Raw genomic sequence first — 12456 nt, forward strand, 5'->3', positions numbered from 1 at the left:
GCAGATATTTACAAAATAAATAAATAAATACATCGACCTCACGGCTCGGGTGAAAACACGTCTTACACTTTACAAGCTGACGAGTCAAGTTTACTCATCGGTTAAGGGAACTGACCGCCCTAAGCAGTTTTAGTTTAAAACATGATTGCTTTGAGTATCGCTAACTTATAAAGACTGGAGGTTACTTACTCTAACTGACTCTTTGTTACACTTTCTTAAAACCATTAAGTTAAGTTTAAAGAACTAAATCAAGTTCATTATGATATAAAAAGTACACACAAATAAGGATTTATTTTGTACGAGGCATACATTTGAAACAGGAAGGTTTCGTCTAAGTTTGAACTAATATTATTTGAGTAAATAAAACCTGAGTCACATGAATTGTGCTTTTTTTTAACATCAGATTGAGGTCTTCATATAATGTTCAGTTACTGAGATCTATAGTTATAATCTACTATAGTTCAGATAAGTAATATAACATTTAAACACACTAAATACAGTAGTGATTACTCATTTCATTTAGTCGTATTCCATTTTACAGTGTGGCTGATCGGGCAAATTGCATACATTTGATTTTTTATTTATTTTTTTTAAGAAGGAGACATGCTTCGCTTTATGGCAATATCTGCATCAATGTGGGAAAACTCCTTGTAGTGATATCTTATTTGGGCAAAAAAAAAAATAATAATAATCTGATTCTGGTTGTCAAACAGCGGAGGATGAGAAGGATGTGGTGTTGAAAATGATGGCCAAGGCGTTTTGGAAGGACACCTGTCCTATACTGGCCTGTTTTGGCAGCCAGCGCTGGTGAGAGGAGAACGGATAATTACAAACTGCAGGGAGGCCGGGGGAGCAACCTGTTCCTCCTCTGTCTTCCAACAGCCCCTTGTCGCCAAACACTGTCTCTCTACACCTCCCTCCATCTCCCCCAGCGTACGACGATACAATGATGAGATCTGTTTACAAAAACATACAGCACAGTCTCGAAGCAGTTCAGATCTTTATTTAATAGGCAGTTATGGCGATACAAATACCTCACGTTTTCTTGTACTTGCGTTCGTTAGAGACGTTTGGTACTCACGGACGCTCTCTAGAGTCTCAGTATGAATATAAACTGACAAATATACAGTACATAGCTAGCATTCAATAATTATCTACAAAGCAAAGTATACTGTTTTTCAGGTCATGAATAAAATTAGCCGGAATTTTCTTAATTACAATTCACATACAGTACGCGCTGTTGTTGTTTTTTTAAAATCACTTTTTTGCTAGCAAGTGTCTTGTACTTTTATTTGTTAATTATGCTTCCTACATCGTTTCGCGAATTTTTGTATTGTACTAGTTGTATTACATTTCTGTGATGACTATACTATATGTAGTCAAATAACACCACATTTTCCTGTACTTCACATTTAAGACTTTGTTTACTTGCTCGTTATCTTCTCAGCTTTGTTTTAATTATTTGAACACAAACAAAATTTCCAAAATTAACAAATTTCCCCTTGGGGATCCGTAAAGTACTCTCTATCTATCTCTATCTGTACTACATACCTAAATCAGATTTACAAACATATGTAGTCAACCAGCTACCTGGTTTGCCCTGTGTTACTTTAGCTAGGTCAGTATAACCATTTAAAGTGTTAACTAATGTTTCTATAATATGTTATGATATTTGTAGTACTGTATTAAATATTCACCAAAGTTTGAATATAAAAGCTAGATCAGTAATATAATAAACACTGCTCAAACACCAGTCTGACCAATCTAAGAACTGGCTAGGTGGGAGTGGCTTGATATCCTAATGAGCGCACTTGATTGACATCCCTCTCTCCGAGCCTCCCAGCTGCTATGCCACTGAAGCAGAATTAAACTCAGTGGCACAATGGAGAAAATCAGGATTGTTCAATATGAAATGTACCAATATGAGATGTAAATATTCTTGCCTTTCTTTACTCGGATGTCGAGAGACAATTCAAGCCTAAACGCATCAAGCCTAGACACATCATCCTTGTAACTGGTGAAGGTGAAGCTTACGTAAGACTAGATATTTATTGTTTATCTAAGATTAGCCTGACCTCCTTATCATCAAAATGGCAGAAAGTCTGAAGAAGTGCATGAAATGAGTGTAAAGTCACCAATTATTCAGACATATTGTGTGAACATGACCAACATTAACACTTATTAACAAGCAATCATAAATGTAAATGTCAGATATTGGACATGACAGACCATCCATCCATCCATCTTCTATACCGCCTATCCTTTTCAGGGTCACGGGGAAACCTGGAGTCTATCCCAGGGAGCATCGGGCACAAGGCGGGGTACACCCTGGACAGGGTGCCAATCCATCGCAGGGCACAATCACATACACACTCACACACCCATTCATACACTACGGACACTTTAGACACGCCAATCCGCCTACCATGCATGTCTTTGGACTGGGGGAGGAAACCGGAGTACCCGGAGGAAACCCCCACAGCACGGGGAGAACATGCAAACTCCGCACACACAGGGCCACGGTGGGAATTGAACCCCCGACCCTGGAGGTGTGAGGCGAATGTGCTAAGCCACCGTGTACCCCGACATGACAGACCTCCCTATGTAAAACTAATCGAATGGAAATAGAGTTTTAGACCAGTTTTAGCATCACTCCACTGGCTACCTGTTTCCTTTAGAAGTGTCAAACATTTTAACCTCTTAATGATACAAGACCTTCATACAGCTCCGGTTGACTGATATACAACGTTCCAAATCAAGTGCTAGCCTTCTCCGTATTCCACATAAGAACATTTAGTGATGCCTTTCGTTTCATTTTAGCATTTATTCTAACGCATATATCATATAACCGGTTACCGTTCACATGCCTGAAGAGCAGGCCGTACACCCGGCAGCAGACATGTTGACATTTATGAGGCGTCGTTTTGAGTTGCACGACTCGTACCTAAGAAATCATTTACTTGTGATACACTGCCTGAAATTCATTAATGGGTCGAGTAAGCCGTTCCTTGTCCGCGTTCAATCTGTGTCGGCAAACGTAATAAAGCTGAAAGCGTGCCCAGTGTTTGCTGTGTTAATGTTTGCATGATGCAATAAAAAGTGCACCTCAGCGGCTCCCAGATAAAGCGTCTCTACGTCAGGGTAAGAAGCTTAATAATAATAAAAAAAAAAAAAGAAGATAAAAAGAAGTGCTGATAGTTTGAGTTTGCTTTTCCATTGTGAGGGAGGTGAGGCTTTTAATCACCTGAGTGATGTTGCTTTCATATAATAATAATAATAAAAAAAAAAAACTGGTGATGGAACAATGATGCTGATTTGGTTGTTGTTGTAAGGTTGTTGCATTTATCAGTGTAAATCAACGTCCAAGTGGGAAGTCACAAAAATAAATGAACATGTTGTACCTCAAACTTATTATCTGGGATGACATCTGTGGCTACTCCGAGTTAGTGGTGGGTGTCATTGCTCTTTACTGAAGACTGTTTGTCTTCTATCAACAGTGTAATTTTATCTGCAAAGAGACAGAGAGCGAAACAGGAAGGCGTGGCCATACCGTTGAGGATGTCTTTGAGATGTCTGAACCAGATTTCGCAGTGATCCACGCTCAGGTTGTCCAGGTGGATGGTGTCATCTTTGAGTTTAGCTCCTTTGCGTTTGCAGAAGAACAACGTGATGCCTAGCAGCGTGCCGCCGCTCTGCTGACCGGCCGAACGTCGACGCTTCACCTTCACCGCAAACACGTCCTTTAGCTCCACGAAGTCCTCTACAGGCTTCTTCTGTGAGGACTCGCCTACAAACACACATACACATGTGCATACGCTGTTACGTACGGTGTACAGAACGCACAAATGGGCATTCATTATTGGGTCAAAAAATTTTTAAACAATTTTCCTCCTTAATACAAAAATATTAATAAGCAAAGATATGTTTGTTGGTAGACATTTACTCTTTTTTTCAGTTTTGCACTAGAGTTACATACAGTGGTGCTTGAAAGTTTGTGAACCCGTTAGAATGTTCTATATTTCTGCATAAATCCAGCCCCGGAAGCAAGCAGCTCATGTGAGGAAACCCACCAACATCTGAGAGTTGAGGCTGTTCTGTACTGAGGAACGGGCTAAAATCCCTGCAGGACTGATCGACAGTTACCGGAAACGTTTACCAAACCAGATACTGAAAGCAAAGGTTCACATACTTTTGCCGCTCACAGATATGTAATATTGAATCATTTTTGTCAATAAATAAATGACCAAGTATAATATCTTTGCCTCATTTGTTTAACTGGGTTCTCTTTATCTACTTTTAGGACTTGTGTTAAAATCTGACGGCGTATTTATGCAGATCTATCAAAAATTCACAAAAGGCTTCACAAACTTTCAAGCACCCCTGTAGCTAAACATTAAGAAAAGTTTATCTCGCCCAAAATCTTTTAAGCTTAGTGGACACTACACAGCTTTTAAAATCTCAGACTACACAACTTTAACTGCATGTGAACAGTTGTTTGGGGTTGTAGGTGTGTGCAGAGTAAACAAATGATCGCAGTTGAGGCTCACACACACACACACACACCACACGATTTTTCAGGAAAGATCCACACCGTGGTGCGTCTCATCCCCAAATCGCACTTTCGCACCAAAATAAACACGAGAACTGTTGCGACTTGGAAGACGTGGACGATGAATAATGTCTGGTCTGCAAAGAGAACTGGAGGTATAGTGCAAAGAAACGTAGCTATATTTATACGTCTGCACTTTCAGAAAGCATGTTGGGTTTGTTTTTTATTTTGTTCCAAACAACTGTTTGGGTATGACATGACAAATAATACTACTGTGCTTATGTTTTGTCCTCGCTCTCCTAAACTAATAGACGGACGATAAATTGGATTCAGAGATTTGCTGTGCATGACGGAATATGAACTTGATTTGCCCTTGGACTTTCACTGGCTGTTTCTCAGCACTGTTCTTGCTACTTGTCCGAGAGTGGCTTCCATTGTGATTCATCGCTGAGAAAATGAAACATGTTTGAAAATATCAGAGCCTCTGCGATCGCTGAACCGTACGCACTGCATGAGCGGTCGTCGAGCTGAGGGTGTAGATCCTCAAAATTAGTCTGGATTAAAATAGTGTGGAGTCAATGTAGAACTGCTGATGTGGTTTAGGACACCGTGAGAGTTTAAGCTATGAACATCATTGTTCGTCATTAGTAGCTGAACGCTTACCATTCTGCTTAATAGTCCTGTCACGATAATTACGTTATTGACTTATCCTACGATACACGGACATGACATCTATCATTGTTGCTGACCTCGATATTGTTCATTGTGTTTACATGCGTGTTTGCTTTCATAAGAATGAAGGTCACCAACATTTTAGCCATTCACGCTGCTTTTGTCCTCTCATCTGCTCCAGGGCTGTCAAATTACAATTCGAACTTCAAATATTGTCGAATTTTAGATAAAAATGCACATTTTTCAGTTTAAGATGTGTAGCAAGCACTAGCACCGATTTTAATTCAAACAAACTGTTGAAAAAAACGACACGCGAGATATAAACAATGCACTAACGATGTTTTTTGAAGAAGACAAATCTAGAAAGAATAGTTTTTCAAGTAATGTCTCAAATAATCCGGTCGTAGTCAATAAAGTCGGGGCTTAAGCTGCGTGAGCTGAAGCTGAACAGTGAATGAACAGCGGTAAACTGACACTTACACAACACGAACCTAATATTACAACTCGCTTATGCACCATCATTATAAATAATAACAACAATAACAATTAATAACAATAATAATAATAAAGAGTCATTTGATTATTCAGTTCAATTGAAAACACAATATTAACACATTATTTGATGTTTTACTTTGTGACTTTAATTTACTTTTGAAAATATACACTCATTTCAAATCGGATGACTGCAACACGCTCCAAATAAACCTTTTCTTTTAATAACACTTAAGCGTTTGGACGCTGAGTGAAGACAACAGTTGGTTAAGTTTAGCAAGAGTAATTTTCCCCCATTCATCCATTATGCATTTCTTCAGCTACACAGCTGTATGTGGTCTTCGTTGCCTTATTTTGTGCTTCATAATGCGCCACACATTACAATCGGAGACAGGTCAGGACTGCAGCAGGCCATGCTAGCACCCGCACTGTTTACACAACCATGCACTTGTAATCTGGGCAGAATTTGGTTTGGCGTTGTCCTGCTCTGGATTGCAGCATATGTTGCGCCTAAATGTGTACATATCTTTCCGCATTAATGCTGCCCTCACAGATGTGCAGGTTACCCATGCTATGAGCACTGACACACCACCATACCATGACAGATGCTGGCTTTTGGACCTGATGCTGATAAAAGCTTGGATGTTCCTTTTCCTCTTTGGCCCGGAGAACACGACGGCTGTTTTGACCAAAGTCTATTTGAAATGTCGACTCGTCGGACCACAAAACATGATTCCACTGTGCTACTGTCCATCTCAGATGAGACCGAGCCCAGAGAAGTGGACGGAGCTTCTGGACAGTGTTGATGTACGGCTTCTGCTTTACATAGTAAAGCCTTAACTTGCATCTGTGGATGCAGCGGCGAATGGTGTCGACTGACAAAGGTTCACCAAAGTATTCCCGAACCCATGTCAGGATCTCCATTACAGACTCATGACGGTTTTTAAGACAGTGATGTCTGAGGGATAGGAGATCACGCGCATTCAGAAGTGGTTTTCCGCCTCGCCCTTTACACACCGAGATTTGACCGGATTCCTTGAATCTTTCAATTATATTGTGCACTGTAGCAGGTGAAATGCCCAAAATCCTACTGATTTGTCTTTGGGGAATGTCGTTCTCAAAGTTTTGGATTATTCGCTGATGCATCTGTTGGCAGACTGGCAAGCCTCGACCCATCCTTGCTCTTGAAGGACTAGGCCTTTTTTTTGGAGACTCCTTATGTACTATGATTAGACGATTGCCTCACCTGTTGCACATCACCTTCTCATTTCAACTTGTCACATAAAATTATGTTAAAAAATATTAATTAGTCCTAAATTGCCCAACCTTCAAAAAACTATGCAGTTGATTAGCTAAAACATCAAATACCTTGTCTTTATATGTTTTTTGTTGTTGTTGTTGTTTAAATACAAGTCAAATTTACATTTACAAATCACAGCTCTAGCACGTTCGCCTCACACCTTCAGGGTCGGGGGTTCGATTCCCGCCGTGGCCCTGTGTGTGCAGAGTTTGCATGCTCTCCCCGTGCTGCGGGGGTTTCCTCCGGGTACTCCGGTTTCCTCCCCCAGTCCAAAGACATGCATGGTAGGCTGATTGGCGTGTCTAAAGTGTCCGTAGTGTATGAATGGGTGTGTGTGTGAGTGTGTATGTGATTGTGCCCTGCGATGGACTGGCACCCTGTCCAGGGTGTACCCCGCCTTGTGCCCGATGCTTCCTGGGATAGGCTCCAGGTTCCCGTGACCCTGAAGAAGGAGTAAGCGGTAGAAGATGGATGGATGGATGGATAGAAATCACAGCTCTTTATTTTTATTAGCATTTTCATACTGTCCCAACTGTTTCGTAATTGAGGTTGTAGAATGAGGTCACGTTGTGAATACGCGCTTTCCGTAACAGCGCACTAAAACATGGACAAGCAATAACTAAAGCATAAAGAATTCACAATATTGTATTATAGTAATGTACTCACTGTAATGTTATTATTTCAGGAGATCAGGTTTTCACAACAAGGGCAGGTTTCACATTTTTAAGTTAATTTATAAAATGTGTGAATATTTGGTTTATTTTTTGCAATTTCTCGTCAACTAAAACGCTGTTGACTAACATTAAATGCAATTTTAGTCAGAGTAAAATTGATCAAAACGAATAAATATGACATGACGAAATATTGACTAAATTTAAAGGATATTTTCATCAGAAGATAAACTATTTTTTTGACATTCCAATACCAATGTCTGAATATTCTTAAGAATTAAAAGTTCGCTGCTCTTTGAAAGGGTGTACTTGCATTATTATGCTATTATATCATCATTATATCAGTGGCATAAAATGGTCTTAAAATCACAATAATATCGTTTATCGCAGTTATTTCTGGGACGATATATCGTCCAACAAAAGTACTAATCGTGACAGGCCTACTGCTTAGGGCAATACAGTAAACTTACTTCATTAAACTTAAGAATGAGAATGATATTTTACAATTTTACAGTGCAGACTGAGCTGCACTGTAAGCTCAGTGTAAGTCTGATGTCTTGTACATGACCACAAGGCTGCCAATCTAGACATTGTCTAAAATTGTCTGGTAAATATGCCTTTTACACATCTTTTTGTGCGTGTTCAAGTGTGTCTCTTTGTTCTTGGTGCAATTCTTCTGTCATTAACAATCTTATCTTTGCCACACTCCGCGTGTTGTGTTTTAATGTTGTTTTTCAATGTTGTTTGTGCGTGCTGTTTTAGTTTAAATGAAATCTCTGTCTGAAAGCCATATGCTCCGTATAAGCAGAGTGATAAAACACAATAAATGCTCAAGGCATGGTTTAATACACTGTAAACTCAGCAGGGTTAAATGAACTGACACAGTGGGCAACTCCATTCCTGCTAATTCAAGTAAGAAAGTTCAGACATTTTCTCAGGGTCAGTAAAAAAGCTCATATATGTCATGTGGCAGGTTACATGTTAAGTGAGCATTCCAGAATTGTAAAAACATGTGTTTAATATGGTGTTTAATATCTTATTCCTGTTCTTGGCTGACTGGAGTGGAACAACAGCTGTTGTAGCCCATCAAGGTATGTGCATTCTGGGATGCTTTTCTGCTCACCATGGTTGTAAAGAATGGTTATTTAAGTTATCGTAGCCTTTCTGTCAGCTCAAACCAGCCTGGCTATTCTCTTCGGACCTCGCTCATCAAACGAGGCAATTCTGAACCCCAGAACTGCCGCTCATTCTATGTTTTTGTTTTTGAAATCTGAAGTCTGATGTTTGATGTGAACATTAACTGAAGCTCTTGCCTTCTACCTGCATGATTATTTGCATTGTGCTGCTGCCACATGATTGGATAAGTGCATGAATAGACAGGTGTGCAGGTGTTTCTATTAAAGTGGCCTGTGAGCGTATAGTGCGTACACTCTATTTGATTGTCTTTTGTGCCTTTATTTCTCCCTCGCGTGCCCTCCATCCCCCTCATTACTGAGATAGCAGCTCTATCTCTGAATTTCTCTCTCTACTCATCATTTTTCTGCATCACTTTTTCTCTCTATTTGCCTCTCAGTTTCCCGCCATTTCCTCATGCGAAAGCCCGTCTTCATTAGCAGCGCCGTGGCCATGGCCCATGTTTCAGAACATTAACTAGCCTCTCACATTACTGCACAGGACCCCTGCCGCCATCTGCTCCTCTCCGTCCGTCCCCCTGCTCCACCGATCCCTCCATTTATTTAATTCCGGAGTGTCCCTTCATTGGGGGACAAAAAAAAAAAACACCCAGAGTCAATTTCATTAGTGCGAATGAGGGATAATCTCTCCCGATAGAGCTTTTCTGAACCGCAGACCGGCCCGTGGTCTTTAACAGGGAGAGAGAGAGGGCTCTGAGGGAGGGTGGGTAATGGAGGGAGGGTAAGGGGGGATCGAGACGGGGCCGGTACAGTAAGCCAGGTCGCTGTCTGAATCAATCTTGGCACATCTGCCTGACGCAGAGCGTAAACGGGATTAGGGTGCGACTTAGCCACTTGATGCTAATTGTGTTGCGGCTCTTGCACATGTTCACGTTTTCGGGTTGATAGAGAGATTTCACGTAAAAAAAAGAGAGAGACACACAGTCTTTTATAATGAGCGGCTTAATTAGTGGCCTTGGTTAAATGAGGAAAAAAGGAGCTTTAAATGAGTCAATGTAGCTGAAAACGAGGACACATCCGGTGACAGGCATTTCTAGAGTAGAGCTGATCAAAAACTACATCATAGCTCTAGCCTACAGCTTAGCATTAATACTGGTTTTATTTACAAAATAAACACTTTAACAACAACTATGCTATCCATCCGCTAGGGCATCTGTTAGCATAGCTAATGATAATATTACTTCTTTAGCAGAAGCTATCTGACAAGTACTAGCAAGCTAGCTAATCTGTATCTTATTGTGGAATTAAAATCTCTAGTCAAGTTAATTAGCTAAAACTGAGGAAACTGTTATTGTGCGCTGAAAGCTGTATTTTATTTTAAGAATTACATTGAGTCAGGTGAAACGAAGGGCTAGTCATGTCAGACGTGACTGGTTGGCTTTCTGAATTTTCATCTCTTTCGATTGTTTCTCTCACGCTCGCTCTCTCAGTAGTTGCTAATTCTAGCTTACAGTCACTTTTTTTTATATATATATACCTCCATTGTCTTGTAATCACATGAGTCACTTTGTTGCTCCATTATTAGTCATTGCTTTTTTAAAAGGGCCCGAATGATGCAACCTTTCGAGCCGGTGAGGCGGCGAGCTGACCACAGGCAAAACGAATTCCCCGACGTGGACCTCTGCTGATCTAACCGCAGCTTTGATATATGGGCTCTAAGTGTGCGCACACATAAAAGTGGACTCATCAGTAAACTGGGTGTTCAGGAAAGCAAAAAAGCCGATCTGAAAATACGGCCGCTCAGCATCTTACCAAAGTACCGCGCGCAACACTTTTGGGCGTCTGAAACTCAAAGGTCGACATCGCCGGAGTTGTGAAGCGCCGGTTTACAACAGCAGCAATACAGGAAAAAAGCTGGGGAACAAATAGTTGGATATAAATTTGCAGACGGTCTGCAGCTCAGCGATTAACCACAATGCTACGTCGCCAGATTAGCTTTACTCATTTCAGTATGAGTTTTTATTCCAACTGATTTATAACAAGAGGCGAAGTACAAGCACAGTGCGGAGCAGTTAAGGATTACGGGTCTTCAAGGGGCGTTACAAAAAAAATTTTAAAAATTGGTCTCATTAGCAGCCAGGAACAAAATATTTGTTTACCGACTTATAAAGTAGCCCCGTTTCTTGAAAAGTTACGTTCAGTACGTCTGGCATGAATTTAATTCCACATCGTTCCCGACTCAGCTCATTAGCATGGAGCAATGTCCACAGAACTCAGGAATGGAAGTTACTTTGACTCACTTTTATGCCTATAAAATATTTTATAAAATATAATAATAATAATAATAAGAAGAAGAAGAAGAAGCAGGGGAATACGCGAATGCTAAATCTCCCGTCAGCTGAAGTGTTTGATTACGGATCTGCGCCCGCCCTCTGTTTATATGGCGCCATTACTTTAGTCATAACTGAATGATTTCATTTTGATTTCATTTTCACGGTTTCATTTTAATGTGAATTTCTAGGTTTGTGTTGGCTCGCTTTCCTTATTTTTCATATTCTTTCATTAATGCCAATAATATAAAAGGACTGGCTTGCACAAAATGTTGCCGATGTTATTCTTAGTATCCTTAGCATGAGGATGCATTTTTGATCGAAAAAGCAATTTAAACTCGACAGAATATTCCACATATAAAACTGCAGTGGTCTGATTTGAAGTAATGTGATTACTAATGAATATGACTAACAAATATGATTTGAAGTAAATTAAAGTCGAGGTTTACATTAGTTAGTCTTCTCATGCCTAAATTTACACAAACTCAAGGGCACGATTAGGATATGAACATTTTTAAAAAAAATTTACATTGAATACCAAATTTCTTGTGTAAACGCTCGTACAAACAATTTTTACGAGTAATTCAGGTTGATAAATTAGGCCCATTGCGAGTGTATAGCCTAGGGTTAGGGTTAGGGGGCAGGGAAGGAGTAAGCGAGGAAAGCAGGTTTACTCTGATTGGCTGCTGAAAGCCAAAGTGACACAGAGATTTTTACAACTGAAATTTGAGATATCCATAAGTGAGTGTGATAGAGAAAGGAAAAAAGAGAAAGAGAGAAAGCTAAAGAGAGAGAGAGAGAGAGAGAGAGAGGGAGAGAGAGATGAATGAATGTAGCTACAATGGAACTGTTACCAATATTGAATTTTCAGAAATAACGTTAATAAAGTGAATTAAATGACTATATCAATAATAAAAGAAAAAGATTATGCCCCCGCTGTAATCCTAGCACTGTGATAAGCAGCTGAGGGTGAAAGGTTTCCTCAAGAGCCATGAGCTCTCTTGGGATTTGAACTCACATCCTTCCAGTTACTATCATGGCTTGACTGTTAAGCTAGCGCAAAGCAGTGCTGAAGAGCTTTAATGAGGTATAAGAATCCTGTTGCTCAGCGTCCACGTCGGCAAAAGGTCAACATCGGCGTCTGTAACATCTGTTCAGAATGACAGAAGAGTGGGAAAATGTATATTTAGCTTTGGAAGCCTTGCCCTTTTGGTCATGTGTCCGCTTTTAGCGCTTAGATCTATTCTGATAATCCGAATGAAGCTAAAAGGGTCGGGTGGGGGGGGCACACTGAAGGGGCTTAGGTGCT

At 40.3% G+C, this 12456-nt stretch overlaps 1 protein-coding gene across 2 annotated transcripts in view; it reads right to left on the reverse strand.

The window, feature by feature from the left end:
• Positions 1–12456, reverse strand: part of cerkl (ceramide kinase-like) — a 93206-nt gene that overhangs the window by 64204 nt on the left and 16546 nt on the right. For both annotated transcript variants that reach the window (XM_053626281.1, XM_053626280.1), the window contains exon 2: positions 3551–3787. In XM_053626281.1, the coding sequence (XP_053482256.1) occupies positions 3551–3787 (237 nt within the window). The remainder of the gene's footprint in view (positions 1–3550; positions 3788–12456) is intronic.

The sequence above is a fragment of the Ictalurus furcatus genome, chromosome 6, assembly GCF_023375685.1.
Source record: "Ictalurus furcatus strain D&B chromosome 6, Billie_1.0, whole genome shotgun sequence".
Taxonomy (NCBI): Eukaryota; Metazoa; Chordata; class Actinopteri; order Siluriformes; family Ictaluridae; genus Ictalurus; species Ictalurus furcatus.